General features: G+C 31.7%; 2 protein-coding genes across 2 annotated transcripts in view; both read left to right on the top strand.

The window, feature by feature from the left end:
* Positions 1 to 16,961, top strand: part of LOC123670441 (cholecystokinin receptor-like) — a 116,725-nt gene extending 99,764 nt beyond the window's left edge. The window contains exons 8-11 of the mRNA XM_045603937.1: positions 4,689 to 4,760; positions 12,405 to 12,577; positions 15,417 to 15,523; positions 16,927 to 16,961. Of these exons, the coding sequence (XP_045459893.1) occupies positions 4,689 to 4,760; positions 12,405 to 12,577; positions 15,417 to 15,523; positions 16,927 to 16,961 (387 nt within the window). The remainder of the gene's footprint in view (positions 1 to 4,688; positions 4,761 to 12,404; positions 12,578 to 15,416; positions 15,524 to 16,926) is intronic.
* Positions 16,962 to 18,624: 1,663 nt separating this feature from the next.
* LOC123670440 (proton-coupled amino acid transporter-like protein CG1139) overlaps positions 18,625 to 20,459 on the top strand; it is a 57,245-nt gene continuing 55,410 nt past the window's right edge. The window contains exons 1-2 of the mRNA XM_045603936.1: positions 18,625 to 18,666; positions 19,522 to 19,629. Coding sequence (XP_045459892.1) covers positions 18,625 to 18,666; positions 19,522 to 19,629 — 150 coding nt within the window. The remainder of the gene's footprint in view (positions 18,667 to 19,521; positions 19,630 to 20,459) is intronic.

Here is a 20,459-nt window from a genome sequence, read left to right as displayed (position 1 = left end):
AAAACAAAAACTAAACTTTATTAACTTCTGCTGGTAGTTTTACTTTTACTATAACAATTTTATTATGTACAATATTCAATTCTGAGAACATACCGTTATGATGCAAAATAACTAATTTTATCTGAAGTATTTCACAGCAGAAAATATCCTGCTCAAAATCAGGAGCAGACCGACTAGGACGTTCAAACAGAAACTGAGGTTGGGCATAGCAAGAAATTTACTGCGCAAAATATGGAGCAGCCCGACTGGGGTAGTACCTCGACCTTACAGAAGATCATAGCTAAATAATACTACTTTTAAGCAGTTATGTGTTCCTGTGGTCAGTTAGGTGACCAGAGCTCCTGCGAGGGGATCGGGGGCAGGTTTAGCAACGCGCTCGCGTTGCTTCTTATGTAGCAGGCGTCTATAAGCTATGGTGATCGCTTAGCATTAGGTTCGTAAAGTTTTGCTTGACAGTATAATACGAAATAAAAATAATATATACATATTTGAACCGTTTTTTTTTTTTTGCTGAACCTATTCTCGAAATGAGAGTATGATTAAATTTCAATCTGCTTCACTGCGAGTTGGTGGATAAGAATTAATTTTCATGTGGGTATCATGTGGTTTCATTTTAATTTAGTTGAGATTTGTCAAGTAGTTTTCGAGTTGTGTCTAATATTGTAATGTATGTATTTATTTAAAAAAAAATCGTCTACCTACTGTAAAAAACGTTCAACTTTTGTTGTATTTTAGAATTAAAAAGACTGTTCTTCTTCAAATACACTTTTATTATAATTCCTTTTAACACCAATTTTTAGTTGAAACAACCAACTTGCTTTGTAGCTCAATGATGAATGCACTCTTTACTCATTGAAACAATAATGAAATAAATAAAAAACGTTCAATCGACTAAGAAATGATATTTTAGTCAAAACACCCGCAAGACAAAATTGAGCCACAAAGAACTTAAATACTGTTAATACAAATACAAGATAACATTAACATATTTTTCAAAAAATATATATATATCAAAATACAAGTATGTGTATTCTATAGTAAATCAAGCATAATTTTATACAAACTTCCGTATTATTCATAACTTTTTAGTGAAGTTGACAATTTATTTTTAATGCATGAGTAAAATATTTTTATATGTGATATATTTATTGGAATTTGTATTATACCGCATATTTTTTAATGGTTGTATCGATTTTAATAATTATTGTTTTAATAGAAATCTGGTGCTTACGCGTATTTACTTGACTATTTTTTTCTCATATATGTCTACGTAATACGAAATTCGTTTGTTAGCAAATACAACTATGCCATATATATATATATATATATATATATATATATATATATATATATATATATATATATATATATATATATAACACTTGGTTGTTCTGGGACGTTCAAAGATAACGATCAATTGTGCCATTTTGTAAAAAATTGTTGAAGTAATACGATTTCGTAAATAATACAAGTTTCGCGGCAGAGGAATATATGTGTACTCATTCATCATCATTATCTCATCATTCCACTGCCACGACACAAAGTTTATTCAAATTCGACTTTTTGTTCCATTTCATGCAGCACTAGTTTAAACGAGTGCACATTTTCGCTAAATTCACAACAAACCTGCACATCATCAACCAAAAACATAACTGTCTCCATGGGACACATTTTCGACATCGCAATGTGAAAATATTTACAAATATATTCTGACTGTGAATATTTTTCCGTCGAGGTTCATACAAATGGCGTTGAAATGTTTCATTTAAAGTGCTCGAAATACAATTTTAGTCACATTTTCGAAATAGTTCGAGCTTTTTCACCACTTATTCACAATTCTCGTATGCGTAAAAACTATTGCAGTTATCAGCCGTCAATTATTTCAACTCACTATAAAGCTGTATTGGAGCTCCTTCTTAAAATAGAGTTAGCAACGGAGCGGCATTATCTTGGACAGAGTTGTGTCATTGCGCTCACTCTATTTCCATTTCCCACTTATTGAGTTAATTCATAAAAAGTGCTAAGTAAGTAATTAACTGTCATGCCTGTTTTACAGTGTTGATCACTCGATATTTAATAAGCTTGTTCTTCGTATATAAAAAAAATGGGGGGGTAAATATTTATGAGTAACTTAACTGTTAATTTCAAGTCATTATTAATAAGATTTATACGTATAAATAAACCAAAGAACATAGATAGCTTAGAATGGGAGTATATTTGGAGATCATGTGCATCGTCTAAATATAAGTTCAGTTAATACATCTAAAATGAGATACGAATATTGTATTCAATTTCACATAATTAAAATCATAATTTGAACAGTGTATGTGTTGTTTAACCAATTAATATTATCCGGACACGTTAACATAGATATGAAATGAATAATACACAAGTTAGGCAGACCACAAACGAAATAAAGACACAATTGAAACACTCGGTATATAATCTCTGTTACGATATACATTTTTACAATTATAATATTACAGAATTCATATCCATTATATTTCATTCTAAGATTAAAATAAATCTAGATTCTAAATGTAGACTTTATTAAACTTTACATGTTTATTACGCATAAACAACGCCTTTTTATGTAATGATGAATTACATTTTATTTATACAACTAGGTCGGCAAATAAGCGTACGGGTTCGCCTGAAGGCTAGCGATTACCTTTGTTTATAGACGCATGCCAGAAGAATTGCAAGCGCATTACCGATTCTACCTACAATCTCTCCCAAAAGGTCTGGTCATCTTCCATAGGAACACAACACTGATTGAAAGCAGTATTATTTAGCTATGATATTCTCTAAGGTCTAAATACTTTCCCAGTATATAAATATTTCTCCTAGACTGCAACAAAAGGCAGAGGTAAAAAGAACCGCGCAAGGGCGGCAGACCTTACCTGACAGTGGGTATCTCATGTGAGCTGTCTTGCACGCATCAAAACCCAAAAGACGCTGCTTTCGCCATCAATGAGGTGTATGACATGATCTGCAACCCGAGCCCGATTATCAACTCTCTGCGCCTGGAAGGATTTACCAGCTCACTAATTCCAGCATAGCAAAACCGGACCCAGTACCTGACTTTTACGCAAGAGGAGAAGAAGGCGTTGATGAGTCGGAGATACGGTACCGGGGAGGGGTTGATAATCATGATCATCCATGAGACGCAGGGGCAGACGAGTGAAAAGGCCATTATTATTCAGACAAGGGCAGAGAGGCACCGACTCCATGATAGTGCCTCGCATGCGGTGGTCGCGGTGACTAGACACACCAACACCTGTGTCTATTACATCGACGTCAAAGACGAAGCGATCGGTTTCTTCGTCAGAAGGGCGGTAGAGACAAACCGTAAGCAGATCCTAGAGCACAGCCTCAAAATGGCGATCCATAATAAGGATGCTGACGCTATTGAGGATGTGCTCGCGAAGCTTGCTGCGGACGCTGTTTTAAAAAAGTTAGTGTGGACGTCGACAATGTGGTGAAGTAACATTATAGAGCATATAGTGTGTTATATAATTGAAAATTTTAAATTAAAAAAAAATTACTATAGTCGTATACCTATCCCTAATCTCACTCAACTCACCTCAAATTGGACTCACCATAAAATTAGAAATACTAAACTTTAGTTGAAGCATGCAATGTTGAAATCAATACGCCTGAATGTTTGACAATTAAAATGTAAATAAGTGAAAAAGTCTTGGGCACTTAAGAGCCCATGGATGTTTATGTAATGTATAAAAAAAATACTCTCCCAGTCGGGCTGCTCCACATTTTGAGCAGGGTATTTCCTGATGTGCCCTACCTCAGTAGAAATTCAATTGTACGCAATAAATTAGGAATGTACTATAAATACATTTTCCGATGTTAGACAAAGGTCGGCACGTAATAAGGAAGAGTAATCTTGACTGCCAACAGAACATATTTTGGAATTTCTCCCGAGACATAAGATTCTTTACAAAGGATATGGGCAACATTTACAACAACTGTCAACATTTATAGATAATAAACAGCTGATAAAATGAAAAGAGAAAATAATAGCTTTAAATATTGTATAATATACTAAAATTCTAACTTTTTTACAATTAAAAAAACATAATATAAGCCTTCCAAGTAATACAGCAAATAGTATCAATATGTAACTAGCGTGTAACTGAGTCACCTAATGTGGCTCAGAAATTATAATTTATTAAAATATATGTAAATTATATATTCAAACGCACCATCTATAATCTAGAAGTAGAAATACGGCGCCATCTACCGGATATCTGAGCAACTTAGATGCCAACCCGCCATCTATTAGGATTTTATAGAACTAACCAATAAATAAACATTAAAGTCGTATAATAGACATTTAATTCGGAATAATAAATATTGAGATCAATAATTGAGATAAAAACTATCCTATCTCCCAAGTTGGACCAAATTACAGATGCTAAAATTTGGTTCAGTAGTTTCGGAGTTTATCGCTAACATACATCGTGACACAAAAGTTTTATATATATAGATATTATAATATATAAGCAAAGATGATTTAGAAATAATTAAACGCAAAACATTTAAAGTTATCATAATAATTTCTAAATTTGATGAATTAATTTAATATAAAATTTCCCTTTTGTATTGAATTAATTCATTACACGTACTAAAATACAATACAACACCTATAATATTCCTTCATTTTTCAGGTAATCCGAATGCTGTTTGTGATCATTTTGGAGTTCTTCGTATGTTGGACTCCTCTGCATGTCATAAATACGGTAAGATTTTTTTTTTCAAATTAACAAGTTTAGCACGGAGCTCATATTATGATAAATATTTTTAATTCCATAATTACTTTGCAATTAATCTACTGTTAACTAATACTTGTTTTCTTCAACTTGACTTAGTAAGATATCGATTATTATTATTTGTTTATTATAGATATACTACCTGACCCGGCAAACGTTGTTTTGCCATATATGTTATTAACCCCTTAATCCCCCCCCCCCTTATAACTAAGGGGTATGAAAAATAGATATCGGCCAATTCTCAGACCTCCTACACACAAAATTACATAAAAACCGGTCTAGTCGTTTCGGAGGACTTTGGACGATTTTTATTTCTTTTTTTTTATAAATGCAAGGATGCTTCAACTTACGAAGCTACTCGTGACACTTGATCCAGCCATCCAAAACAAAAATATTCTTAGACTATATGTTTATATCATTTAAGATTAAAAAAAATATTCGTGTCTTTTGAGCATAAAGATCTCTAACTTAATAATAATTTTTGTTTGGCTTGGCGTAATAAGAAGGAAATGAAAATGTTCGGAATGGTAGTATGTGTAAAGTTCGTAAAGGACTTCTGACATTCTTAAGTTCTAATTTAGACTTTTTTTAAGCTTTACTTATATGCAATCAAAACTAAGTACACACATTAATAATTTATATAATTTAAGTATTTTGCTCCTCAATAAATTTTGCTATCGTCAGAGTACCATAAACTTCATTTTAGATATTTGCTTAGCTATCTAATATTCGGTGTTAAACTTTAAACGTCTGACGATTAAAACTAAATTCAGACCTACTGAGAATTCAACTATTACAATAATTGTCCAACTCGTCTGTTACCGAGTTAATAGCTATGTAAATTAAATAGGTATTTGATTATTGATTCGATAGTTTAACACAATCGATTAATGCTCTCTAAGGAGTGAATTGATTTTAAATCTTATGTATAAAATTCTCGTGTCACAATGTTAGTTACAATACTCCTCCGAAACGGCTAGATCGGTTTTTATAAAATTTTGTGTGCATATCGAGAAGGTCTGAGAATCGGCTGATATCTATTTTCATGCCCCTAAGTTATAAGAGGGGGGGATTAAGAGGGTTAATAACATATATGGAAAAACAACTTTTGCGGGGTCAGCTAGTAATCATCTAATAATAAGTAAAAAAGTTCTTATACTTATAGAAATACACTAATGTTTATTATAAAAATCTAAAAAGAGAAAAATAACCCTTCTTTAGCCTCTTAATTTCGTTGATGTAATTTTTTTTTAAATTTATATTCCATTGAAGAATAGTTTGATCTTTTATTCCTATAGCGTACATCTTTTGTTTTGTAATATTATTTTATATTTTCTAGAATATTCAGTGTCTCAAGAATTTGTGAAAATAAATAATAAATATATTTAGTGTACAATAAAAATTAGTGAATTGATTTTTTACTTACAAAATTGGACCTACCAAAGCATATATACAAAATCATATAAAATACAATGATGTGTGTGCACTACGAAGCCACTATTTTTCTAGAAAATACGACGATTTTTAATGAGTGAATAATAAACTAACGGTTACTATTTTTGCTTTGAATGACATCTGATTTATTTGCTGATTCTTTTCAAGAGAATCAATTTTACTAAGCAATGGTACATTCGCATTAACTATATTAAGTAATTACTAAATATTACGAATATATACTCTATTAAATGACAACTCCAAAAATGCTTATGAAACCTACATTGAAGTTTTGAGTGATTTTAACTTAATTCGTTCAAGTTTTGAGTTTATTAAAAACGTCAAAGGGTTTCGTACAAAGCCTAATAAAGTAATTAATCATATTATAATGCGAAAGGTCTTTAGGAAGACACGCACATTAAATAAGGATATATATATATATATATATATATATATATATATATATATATATATATATATATATATATATATATATATACAGGGTGGCCGATCACTTGACGTCATAAAAAAAAATTTAGGTCCGGTATGTTGTGGGGTATCCGAATCACCCCCATGTATGTTACGCGATTTTTTATAGTTTAGGAGTTATGAATTTTTTTCGATTTTATGAGAAATTTCGACTTGACCATCTTAAAAAATTTCTAAAAAAAAAAGAAAATTTTTTTTTAGAGTTTTATTTTTTGCAACTGAATTCGCATAAGTTGTACTTTTATGCATAAAATAATCAGCTTCGTAGCTTTGATGAAAGTTATGAAAATGTTGGTCTAAAGTCAAAAATCTACGTTCCGTGAATTAGGACTTAAATTTTCAACTTTAAATTAAAAATCTAAACAGGTGACCTTATGATTTCTTAGTTAGTCTTAAAAATGCGCCAGACTATCAGCTTTCATAATAATAATAAAAAAGCCGTACTTAATATGGAAAATTTGGCTAAAATCGGTCTTCAAAGACAGCAAGGTGGAGAATTCTTAAAATTTGCCTATTGATTAAAAAAAGTTTTTTATCATTCCTAAGGCTAATTAATGATTAGAAAATGCTGTAAACCTATTGTGTTGGTTGGATAAGAAAAGTTTTAGGCTTTTAAGTAAGAACAAAATCATAATGTTAAAATCATTTAATATTTTTAAAATTTATAATAAATGTTCAACATGGCCACCTCCAGAAACAATACAAATTCTATACCGTCGTAAAAAACGGCAAATTTTACCTACAATAACAATGGGCTGAAAGGATAAGAAACTATATTGCTATCTCCCTCACTCTCGGTGGCATAAGAGGCCGATCGCAACCGATCAAAGCTAGTTCGTTAGTTACTGATCTCAGTTGTGCTCACATTGTGTTTACTGCTACTTGTGTCACCATTCGTTATTTCATTGCTGCTGAAGGTGGCCACGTTGAACATTTATTATAAATTTTAAAAATATTAAATGATTTTAACATTATGATTTTGTTCTTACTTAAAAGCCTAAAACTTTTCTTATCCAACCAACACAATAGGTTTCCAGTATTTTCTAATCATTAATTAGCCTTAGGAATGATAAAAAACTTTTTTTAATCAATAGGCAAATTTTAAGAATTCTCCACCTTGCTGTCTTTGAAGACCGATTTTAGCCAAATTTTCCATATTAAGTACGGCTTTTTTATTATTATTATGAAAGCTGATAGTCTGGCGCATTTTTAAGACTAACTAAGAAATCATAAGGTCACCTGTTTAGATTTTTAATTTAAAGTTGAAAATTTAAGTCCTAATTCACGGAACGTAGATTTTTGACTTTAGACCAACATTTTCATAACTTTCATCAAAGCTACGAAGCTGATTATTTTATGCATAAAAGTACAACTTATGCGAATTCAGTTGCAAAAAATAAAACTCTAAAAAAAAATTTTCTTTTTTTTTTAGAAATTTTTTAAGATGGTCAAGTCGAAATTTCTCATAAAATCGAAAAAAATTCATAACTCCTAAACTATAAAAAATCGCGTAACATACATGGGGGTGATTCGGATACCCCACAACATACCGGACCTAAATTTTTTTTTATGACGTCAAGTGATCGGCCACCCTGTATATATATATATATATATAAATCACGTATTTTAGTACCGTATAATAGTTAATGGGTTTTAAAGTTTTAGCAAAGCTAATAAAATCGACGAGTACCTTAGCAACTTCCACCTCTTACCGTCTACTCTAGTGAAATTTAGTGTACACGATACCTTCTTCGCCGAACCTATAAATTTCAATAAACTGTAGGTGATAAACTAAATAATTTTCACTTTGGTATTTTAGTCAACGAAACACCTTTACTATACCACAATGTCCATGTTATATATTATATCACTGAATACCTTCCGTCTCTTACAAACATAACACGGAATTCATGATGAAGATTTCAATTTTTTTTTAATATAACTAGGTCAAAAAAGAAGCGTACGGATCACCTGATGGTAGGCGGTTACCGTAGCTAATAGACGCCTGAAGCATCGCAAGCGTGTTACCGATCTTTTAACTGAGGTAGGGCACAGCAGGAATTTCCTGCTCAAAATATGTAGCAGCCCGACTGGGGTAGTACCTCGACCTTACAAAAGATCACAGCAAAATAGTACTGTTTTCAAGCAGTATTGTGTTCCTGTTGATGAGTAAGGTGACCAGAGCTCCTGGGGGGATTGGGGATTTGGGTCGGCAACGCGCTTGCGATGCTTCTGGTGTTGCAGGTGTCTATAAGCTACGGTAATCGCTTACCATCAGGTGACCCGTACGCTTGTTTGCCGACCTAGTGATATAACCCCCCTCCGGAGCTTTGGTCGCCTTATTCACCACAGAAACACCACACTGAAAGAAAGCAGTACTATTTAGCTGTAATCTTCTGTAAGGTCGAGATACTTCTGCAGTCGGGCTGCTCCAGATTTCGAGCAGGATATATGCAGGATCCTGCCGTGCCCTACCTCAGTTAATTGGGAATTTATGTTTTTAAAGATATAATTACCAAAACTTAATTCCTAAAATGCGAAAAAAGATTAGCACGTTTTATGTAATAATTTTTTTTAAAACAATTTGTATCATTATAAAAGTAATATTTAATTAGCTATATTTTTTACGTAAGCATTCGATATCTTCCTATCATTAGTTATAGTTCGTAATAATAAAAATTATCCTAGCGTTTGGTTTCATTATAGAATGTTTTTTAAATCAAAACAGCAAAAGCAACATCTCGTATAAAATACAATAGTAAAATAACTTCAAGGAAAGTTAAAATTTATTCTGTATCATCTTTTTCAAGAGAAATTGGTCAGTAAAGAATCTCTCACATTTATCAGAGTAAAAAAAATATATTAAAGAAAGCGACTGTCGGCGAATATTGCTGCCAGATGCTGTTCACTTACTTGTAGATTATTTAGAAAATATTACTCAAATTTTTTTACCCCCAAATGTTCTTTATTACTTTAAGTTACTTTAAATCCTTTTGGATTGGCTTGTAGTTATTATAATCTCACTATTATTGTGTTTTATATTTTAACTCTTAATTATATTTAGCGAAGAAATGCATAAAATTGCATCCTATAGACATCATATGGAACGTTAGGAAAAAATTTATTAATCTGGAATACTATATATTAGTATATTTAATAAATAAGTTTGTTCACCAAAAATCTTAACGAAATGATTATCAGATTAGGTTTGTGATATGAAAATGTCCTCAGCCCTTTTTACTGTGCTTCTTGGTCGTTAAGTCTTAAAAGGCGCTGGTAAATAAATTCTCCCTAAGCGAGACGTCCTCGACCTCTTTAATATAATCATACTCTGTGATAAAAGGTTAAGAATTATTCATTCATTAATACAAAAAAAAACATAATATAAGTACAGTATACATTATTTACAAATCGTTTTCTACAATGATTTGATACAATAATCCCCAAACACAATACTTTGTCGATGAAAAATCAATCGTTCCTTTAAGAGCCTCAAATTTATAAATTACAAATGCTCTTTCCATATTTCTTCACAATACAAAATACTGAAATTTTTTTGAAAAAGAAAAAGTCTTTATAAAAATATAATAGCGGTGAGCTAGTCAACTAAAATATGGTCACTAATAAAAGCAATAAGTGTTAAGCTATAAAACAAAAAGGACTGAGTGGTAAGTCTCGTCTTACCACTAAAAAGGTTATAAACCTACCCGTACGTTATTACTTACTGTTATCTGTAAGTTATAATTCCTAACAGGAAAAAAAGACTAAAGAGTATTCGTGTACGGTTGCTTGGCTTGACCATAATATCGTCGTACCAAATGTTTATTTATTTCATTTATTAATAGAACACCATATTTCAAGTACATATTCAATACCAGTAGAGTCTGAGTGTAACTTTAATTACAGGTGATAACTACATTAAACTTGACTAACATACACTAATAACATACATAAATAACATACACATGGTATGTATATGGTAAGTATACAACTTAAGATAGTTTTTTACAATTAAATTAACTACAACAAAAGAATAAAACAAAAAAAATCAAAGAATTAAAGAGAAATTATTTGTAAAAATACCAAAAACTGATAACTTTGCTGATAAATACAATTTAATCATTATTTTAAATTGTTAATTGTAATTTTCGAAGAATCGAAAGAGTCTACTATATCAATGATTTTACGTGGTACGTTAGAGATAAAAGAAAAGCCAATATCTAGATTTTTCCCAATTATACCTCGATGTAACTCCTATCATTCCATTACACAGATACCCAATTATGAAACCCGTTCGTTTTGTGAAAATTCTCTTCCTTAAATCATCTTATTTATTTGTTGGTAATTTTTATTTGCTAATGGACATGGCGGTTCTACTTTGATTTCCAAAGCGCTTTGCGCTCTTTTAAGTAATCAATTTCCGGAGAACCTCTTATTAATGTGTATTTACCTGGTAGGCTACTAATATGTCTACCAATACTACCTTTCATTGATTTCATTGTAGTCATTGTTAACATAAATGACTCACTTCACTTCAGCCAAATACAGTTCACTGCTGAACAAGGCCACAAGTTCGGGCCAAAAATTGCGTGAACTCATGTGTTTTGCCCATAGTCACCACGCAGGGCAGGCGGGATGGTGACCGGCTGGCTTTGTTGCACCGAAGAGGCTACTACCCGTCTTTGGCCTGTGTATTTCAAAGTCGTTTTTTTAAGTTCTAAGGTGGTAGTGGAACTGTGATATCCCTTAGTTGCCTCTTACGACACCCATGGGAAGAGAGGGTGTGGTTATATTCTTACTGCCGTAACCGCACAGCTAATTCAATTTTATATAAATATCTCTCTCTCTTTATATTTTATCTCTATTTATATGTTTTACTAGCTGTGCTTGCGACTTCGTCCGCGTGGAATAGTGACATTCCATGTTCAACGTGATTCTTTAAATTGGTATAACTTTTTTGTTTATGAACCGATTGACATGAAACAAACATTAAATGTTAAGTTAATCTTGCCACAATATATTAGTAAAACCTACATCTAAATCTGATAATCCATTTCTGAGATTAGCATGCACAAACGCACAGACAAACAGACAAAAATTCTGACAATCACTGTTTTGGGTGCTATCCGCGTTGATAATAGGCCCTAATAATATTTTATACATTTCATACATTTTAATTATATGTATTGATAACAAATTGTAATTATGATAATTTTATATTAGAAGTCTACGTAAAACGTACTTTTAATGAGCTTTAAAGCCGACTTCTAGATTTTGTTTTCTGAAGTAACGGTAATTTTTATTTATAAAAGATTTTAAACTATAGACAGAGTTTTTTAGTCTGGCTTATGAGACAACTTAGCCCTTAAACTAAAAATTCAGAACACGTATAAAATTACCGAATAAATTACTAGTCTAAAATATTTCCAAACGTTGACAGCTTCTAAGGATTAAGTGTTTAAAATTAATCAATGTTTAAAAAAGACGGTTTAATTTTAGTAACATTTTAGGACCCACTTAAAATCCATTTTATGGTACTCGTTTAATCCGTCGTGAGTAATTACACAGATAAACTAATCTTCAGATCTTGATCAAAATTAAATGAATCATCGAAATCAGTATAAACATAAAAAGTACAGAATCTAGAACCTCGTCTTTTTTTAACTCGGTTAAAAAGATTATTTGTTGCAGATATACCTCTTTTATCCTGAGGAGTTGTACTACTACATCGGGTCCAAGGGTATCGTCTCCTTGCAGCTACTCGCGTACTGCTCATCATGCTGCAACCCCATCACCTATTGTTTCATGAATAGAAAATTTCGCCAAGCTTTCATCTGCCTCTTCAAGAATTGCAAACTGTTGCGGTAAGTAAAATAGCTTTAAAATTTATTGAAAAATAAATATATCGCTGAAATGTATGCACGCATAACTTTCAAATGACTGCACGAAATTGGGTACTTTTATTATTTTTTAAATACTATCTGATTTTTGTGAAAGAAATAAAAAAATGGATACATTCCTGCGAAAAAAGGTTATACAAAGTTTTTTTTTTTAAATGATTGTTGCTGTTGACGCTACTTGACTTTGCAGCGTCATCGGTGAGAGGGGTCGGGTACTATAGACTCCGGCCGCGAAGTAAAATGGGAGCCCTTTAAGAGGGCTCAGGGAAGACGCTAGTTCTAAGGGTGTCTCCTAGCGAGATCACACCTTGGCCCTGGACATCGTCGGAATAGACGAGGAGCTATACGGTGCGCCGCACCGCCGCTGTGACGAGTTATTGTCGATCGATACGCCTAAACGTGTTTGAGCCATCCTAACGCAGGGACCTCGTCCTCGCCGGCGGAAACAGTTTGTGTGTGCGGTTTTCCCTGTGTAGAGGGCAATGTTGGTGGTTATTCTATCGTCGGAGTCTGCCAGGACGTGCATTGGACGTCTATCATACCTACGTAGGTGTCTCTGCTACACGAGGGTTAGACTGTCGTTCGACGTGCTTTCTCGAAATACTTTTTAGAAAGTGTTTTAAGATGCTTGGTGTGAGATCGTTCCTCTAGTTCAGTGAATCAACTAATAGTAGCAGTAATAGTTTTTGTAGTAGAGAATCAGGTGGTAGTCAGTAAAAGATAATTTTTACAAGTAAAATGTTTCTCCACATTTTCCTAATTGACGTTGTAGCTGAGGAAAGCCTAAAGTATCTCGTACATTTCAATTATTATAATGATAATTTTTCTCAAAGTAAAATGTCACGTTCAACAAAGATTTTTCTTTTTCAAATAGTCAATTTACGTAAGACAAACTAATAACATTCTGATGTTAGAAATGACAGAAATCCTAAAATAACAATATTTTAAATGCCATTAAAATTCCTTACAAAAAATTCTTACAGTTTTCAGTCTGAGCTCCAGATATTATGGCCACTTATTAACTTTGTCTCAATTCCGTCTTTTATAAAGAATCAGTCTCTTTCTCTTAAAAATAAGAAAAATGAGATTCATTGAATTCAAATGAGTCATTCTACCTTTTATTCAATGGACATTAGAGGGCAAAGTATAATTAAGGCTAGGCTGTAGTTAAGTCACTATAATAATAAGAAATTGTATAAATGTACCAATTTTTAACAAAGCTTATACGTGAAAATGAACACAAAAATAGAGAATTCTACAACTTGGTATAGTTCTTTAGAATTTAGGAACACCATAAATTTCGGCGATTTACTATTTATGACTAGCTTTTATCGCGGCTTCGCCCGTGACAATTTGTATTTTAAGAGCAAAGAGATCTATCTAAAGAGAATAAATCATAAGATTTTAAGAGTTTCAGTTTAAAAACAAGTACTAAATATTTGTTGAGTTTATTTGAAATATTAAAAAGTTTAATAAATAAATATTTATTATATCTACACTCTAAATATTATCATTAAATTTTTATTGGCTCTTAACAATATTATTAATAATAGGTAAGTACATGTTCTTGGAATTATGAAAATGATTAACCAATAAGACAATAAGACCATATTTTTCCATTCATAGAAATGTGTGCCTTTTGGGCCTCTGAAAATATTTCGCCATCCCACAGGACCTAAGTATTTTTCCGAGACGAAAGATAGCCTATATCCGTTCTATGTCATGGAAGTCAACCAAACAAACAAGCAAAAAACTCACTTTAACATTTATAATATTAGTATGGATTGAACAGAATAAAACCACATAATTTCGCTGGAGGGATCATTTTGCCTGCAGATCTGGATCTCAAATTAAAGCGGCTGAAGGCTCCCGCAAGGGTTTGGTCAGTATTACACCCCCAAGTGCTAAAGCCGACATACGGTCTAGGAGTGCCTACCCGGGATATCACCCGTAAATGGGTTCCCCTGCGATACAAAAAAAAAACACATATCATGTAAATTGCTATATATTGGAATTTGTGAAACAACGTATGTGTAAAATTTGCTTTGGTTGAATATTTTTTTGATTGTTTATCAATATTAACTGATGTTACGTTAAATATCAACATTACATAACGATTACGTGTCTTGTACATAAAAATCATATTTTTGTAGTATAAAAATCTTGTTATCATATATAGTAATGAAAAAAAAAACTTATCATCGTTTTCGTTGCTGAAACACTATACTCGAACTAGACTGAAAATGAGCTTATATATTTGTGACCGCTGGGGAAAATGGAAAAAGTTCCAAAAACTTTACCTTTATTAGATCTGACTAAAAAGTTTCAGCTAGAAATGGTCAAAAGATGTCATTAGAAATAGGACAAGAACTTAATTTTGTCTGAATAAACCGATTGATAGATCGATTCAGCCTGTAACATCCCACTGCTATGGAGGCCTCTTTCTCCATGTAGGAGAAGGATTGGAGCTTACTTCAGATGATTAAGTATTACCTAGTATTTTTCTGATATTACCGATAGTTATAATTTAATAAAAATCTAACCAGCGATTGATTTTCTCAAAGCGTCTTTAATCTGACGGACACTTTATTTAAACGAAAACGTAACCAATTAGATTAAAATTATCTTACTACTATTAATTAATATCATCAAATCTATTATAAAAACTAAGATTACAAATTGATCTTAGCAATCCGTAGAATACTGTTGAGACAGTGAATAGAAAAATTAAAATCAAATATTTCTGAACATAATCAATGATATTGATAAAAAGGGGATCAATTAAATATTATCAGTATTTCAGGTGCTGTTTCCCGCAGAGAGCAGAGAGTGGGAAGCAGGTGACCCCGCCGCCGTCGAGCCAGGAGGTCACGGCGTGCGTAATCAGGGGCAGCCACACCGGACGCACAGGTACAAATATTTTTTATTGAGTTACCTGTAATCCTGTCGACGCCAGCTCATGGCAAAGTTTGTAATAAACGACTTTCACAAGCTATTAACTGCTCGAATATTTTTTAGGCCATTTTTCAAATGACTGCATATATCTATAGTTCTAAGTTAAAATAGAAAAGCTAGGAGGTGGTCCTGATTCCAACGGTGTTTATCCTTTATTATGTCTTTTTTTACTTTGCTACACATTTCCCAACACATTTTACATGGGCAAAACACATGAGTTCACGTTATTTTTGACGTAAACTTGTAGAGGCTTATGTCCAGAAGTGGACTGTATAGGCTGTAATGATGATGATGATGATGACACATTTTCCATTTTGTTTTCGCGTCTAGCATAAACGAATGTATGGGCTTATTCAGATTTCGGAAGCAATTTAGTAGTAGCATTCTAATCTCCTGCCTGTAGTAGATATCGACGTTCTACGAGCTTTGCAACATAGAAGATTTCTATACGCTCAGATCCCACTAGTAAGGGTTTAAATAAACTTCTTACCGTTTTATATTTCTATATTTGTATTAAGTATGCGCCTTGGTGTTAAAACAAACACAATTTTCAATATAAACTTACTAAAAATACGTATAACAACAACCTATACCTGAACGCTAAAAATGTGTCTTTTCGTGATAAAAATGTGTCTCTTAACAAAATCTATACAAATAAATAAAATTGGATTAAATCCACCACATTGCCAACCCTCTTTCTTAAGTCAGTAAAAAAAATAACGTCATAATAAATAGTAACTTGGTTAAATTTAAAATAAATTAACTTAAATTAATAATTACTGAACTTCGGTTATTAATAACATAATATAGCGAAAGTTATTATCATTTTTATCCGCATAATACACTTTTTTTTCTTAAATCGTATAAATTATAACTATTTTTGATTTAAATTTTATTAAAAACACAAAGAATACCTCTAATAGTCCTAAGCTTCTTACAGAAAAGGAATATTTCATTTACATTACTTTTTTTGTGCTGAATTCTAATTATGCTTTTATAATAAAGCTTCGATTTAAGCAACTCAAAGAAAGCAATTATATTATTTATATCAAAGTTACTGGTTTTTAAAAAAAACTATTTCAATATTTTTAGACATTTCATAAAATATTGATTATATCTTTATTATATTATTATATCTTTTATACCTGCATAACTATTTTTTTTACTATTTTTTATCATCTTTTCTATTAATTTGATATTTACCCAGGCAAAACCGTGATGACTGATTCTTTTTTTCAATGATAATTACAATGTAATATTGACAATATATTTGATATAAAAAAATCGATATTAATTAACAATTTTTAAAATAGATTTTATATTCTTTTAAAGCTAGCGAAGCTTATTAATATTTCTAGATAAACCGTATGAAAATGTGCTAGGATATTTCTAGGAAGAAACGTGGCAACCCATGCTGGAAAATTAAAAAAATTTCATTGTAGCACACTTTCCGCGAAACCCTTTGTTCTCGTTCTAACACAAGAATTCTAACAAAAGCAGAGCACAACACTAAATGTCATCCTAAAAAGCTTTTTTCAAGCAGTTTTGTGTCCCTGTGATGAATAAGTTGACCATAACTTCTATGGGGCATTGGGGGAAGGAATCGGCAACGCACTTGCGATGCTTCTAGTGTCGCTGGCGTCTATAAGCTACGGTAAGCGCTTACCATCAGGTGAGCCGAACGCATGTTTGCCTTCCTGGTTGCTTAAAAAAAAATAAGTTAATGAATAAATACACAAAACTTTTACAGCTTATAAAAAAAATATTTGAATAAATAATTTTGCAAATGATTTTTAATTTAATCGAAAAAAAAAATTATTCATATTAAAAACGTGATAGATAATTTTTCAAAATTTTTATCTAAAACGTAACTATGAAAAAATATCTTAACATTTTGCTTTACACATGAGGCCAAATTAATAAATTTCAAGAATAGAATTCCCAACATCTAAACAAAACCAATGCCAATTAAAATATTCATAAACCATTTAATTTTCGTAATTTCGAGTGTTTGTTTAATTAAATTCCTTCCTAGAATCATGCTCGAAATAGTACATATTGTATTCTCATTTATTTACTTATTTTTTTTTTTATTCTTTATTTATAAAGCCATACACCTATATAAGTTTAAGTCGGCATTTACTTAATTAAACAATAGACATTTCTATTGCATTGTATTATTCACAACTCTTCGTTTGAATAATAGATTGATATTATTTTGTAGAAAATGTTGAAGGAAAAATTATTTTTAGCATGCCTAGTAATTATTGACTCAATTCAAGAGCTCCGGTTCAACAGCCGCGGTGGTGTAGTGGTGCATATAGGCACCTAAAATTACCATCACCGACGGTTTGCGGGTTCGATTCCGCTCGGGGTGGATATTTGTAACTGTAAAGATTTCATTCCGATTTGGTTTTCTGTCCTTGTGAACTTCCCGCCGTGCCTCGGAGAGCACTTTAAGCTGTCCGTCTCGGTTGTTATCATAAATATCTGATAGCAATCGTTATTCATTTTAGGAATACCCACCAACCCGCAATAGAGTAGCGTGGTGGGTTAAGCTCCAATCTTTCTCCTACATGGAAAAAGAGACCTATTCCTAGCAGTGGGATATTGCAGGATGAATTGTGATGGTGGTCGTGAATCGTCAAGAGATACATTTGTATTTTATTGTTAAAATATATAGAATGGATTTTGCTTTCTACATACCATACTTAATTGCCTACTATGAATGAATGTCAGTATAAAGTAATTGTAAAATATTTGTTTATATCCTCTTATTTTCATCTTTAAACACATATAGTTCGTTTTTTTTTTGCTGCGGCAAAATATTCTATTATTAGCTTAGTAATATACAGCAAGAAAAATTCAAATTGTCTAAAATTCAAAATCGTTTGTCAAAAATAAGATAATTATATACTGATTTAATATTCGATTATTATATATTGATATAGGTAATGATTATAATTTATCTATACTAATAAATGGAGAGCCGTTTTTTTTGTTCGGTTATACTGCGAAAACTACTGAACCGATCGCAATAATACTTATACCATAAGATGCAGCGTGTTTCGAAGAAGGTTTTAATAGATGATATGATGGTGATAATTTATCGCGTACAAAAATATTGACGGACAGAGGTCGCTAGTAATTAATATTTGATAATTATATAATGACTGATATATACTGATTCTAATTTTACAACCGCTGAGATTCTTTCATTATCATAATATGTTAGATATAGATTGATTCTCTTAAAAGCTAATTTCAAAAAAAAAATTACTCGTTACGTTAATCAAAAACAGATTTTACTTAAGTTTTAGCTTGCATCTCTTAGGGCGTAGTAAATTTTTTACAATATGCGTTGTAGGGGCTTTCATAAAATACGTGAGATGTTTAAGGGGGGGAGGGGGTCGAGTCAATTATCATCTAATCTTACGTTGGAGAGAGGAGGGGCTCGGCAAATATCACGCAATTTTTTTTCTGATTAAAACAAAAAAATAATAATACTATTTTGGTACATTTAATCGAGATTGTACATGCTTAAGATTTAATCTTAAGCGTAATCGTAATACGATTAAGATCATTCACTAATAGATTCGAAAGAAAATAATTTCAAGAAATTTTTATTATAAACCCACATTTTGAAAAATCTCACGTGAGATTGGGGATAGGGGAGGGGGTTGAATAAAATCACACGATATCTCAGTGAGGGACAGAAAATTTAAAAAAACACCTCACGTAATTTATGGACGCTCCCTAGTTATTTTGATTGGATTGGATTTTGCAATGACCAATTATTTTGTTAATTTTTTTACAAAAAACAAAACTTTTATCAGAAAGCAACCACAGAACTATTTAAGTAAGAAAAGTTTACGTCACCAGACATTAAAATTAATATATATTTTTTCTTCCTGCTTTTAATTCAAAGATCTAAAACGAAATATTGTCCACAGAGCTGGAAGGAGAGGATTGTGTTTAGCAGCGGTTCTCAAAGTACTGCTTTGGGAAGCGGTGCCCACCCCGCCTTACCCGTCCTGGTCGTCTCAAGGCCCGTCACTCAAGTAAGAATTTTTCTAATTTAATTTGTTATATAAAGTTTAAACAGCACCGGGCCACTGTAGACTGTGTCCACGCAACGAGCCAGCTTTTGGATTGGTATGAAGAAGTCTATATAAATAAATGTAGGATGAGTTTGCATTCAATTATTTTTATATAATATAAAATGTCTAGATTCATAAGTATTGAAAATATGATATTCGCTATGTACTGATTCCATTACTTATTGATATGTTGGTATTATCGTCATAGCATTTAACTGCTTATGCTAACGAAAACGCAAGGATTGTTTTTCGTTCATAAAAATACTTTTGTGGTAAAGAAATCGTTTGCCCATTCGCCTATTCGAAAATAAATTTACTTATTAAAAACTTTAATTTACGGCAATACGTAAATTAAACGTTAATTAAATTTACTTGTTAAGAACTTTATTTTTCAGCCATACGTAAATATTTGTATTCGCGGTATTCGTATGTGCATGTTGGTTTAAAATGAAAGCACCATGTGAAACGTAATCACTCAATGACAACACACGATTGATTATCTTTCGTCAAAGCGCAAACACGTGTATGTAACGTTGGACGACTTATCACCCGCATACCTCACAAGTGTATAGGCTTTGTCAACATAATTTCTAACAATAAATTAATAATATTACATATTAATTTATTTTTTTATTTTTTATTTTTTTGCTAATTAAAATAATTGATAATGTAAAACTAAATTAAAGTTAAAAATACATTAAAAATGTGCGCCTTTCAGACGTCTGCTATCTTTTTTGGGTTAATAGCAGTTAGAAGTAGAAATGAACGATGAATTAATGTATTGAAAAGAC

The sequence above is a fragment of the Melitaea cinxia genome, chromosome 4 (assembly GCF_905220565.1).
Source record: "Melitaea cinxia chromosome 4, ilMelCinx1.1, whole genome shotgun sequence".
Taxonomy (NCBI): Eukaryota; Metazoa; Arthropoda; class Insecta; order Lepidoptera; family Nymphalidae; genus Melitaea; species Melitaea cinxia.
This window is presented reverse-complemented; position numbering and strand designations above follow the sequence as displayed.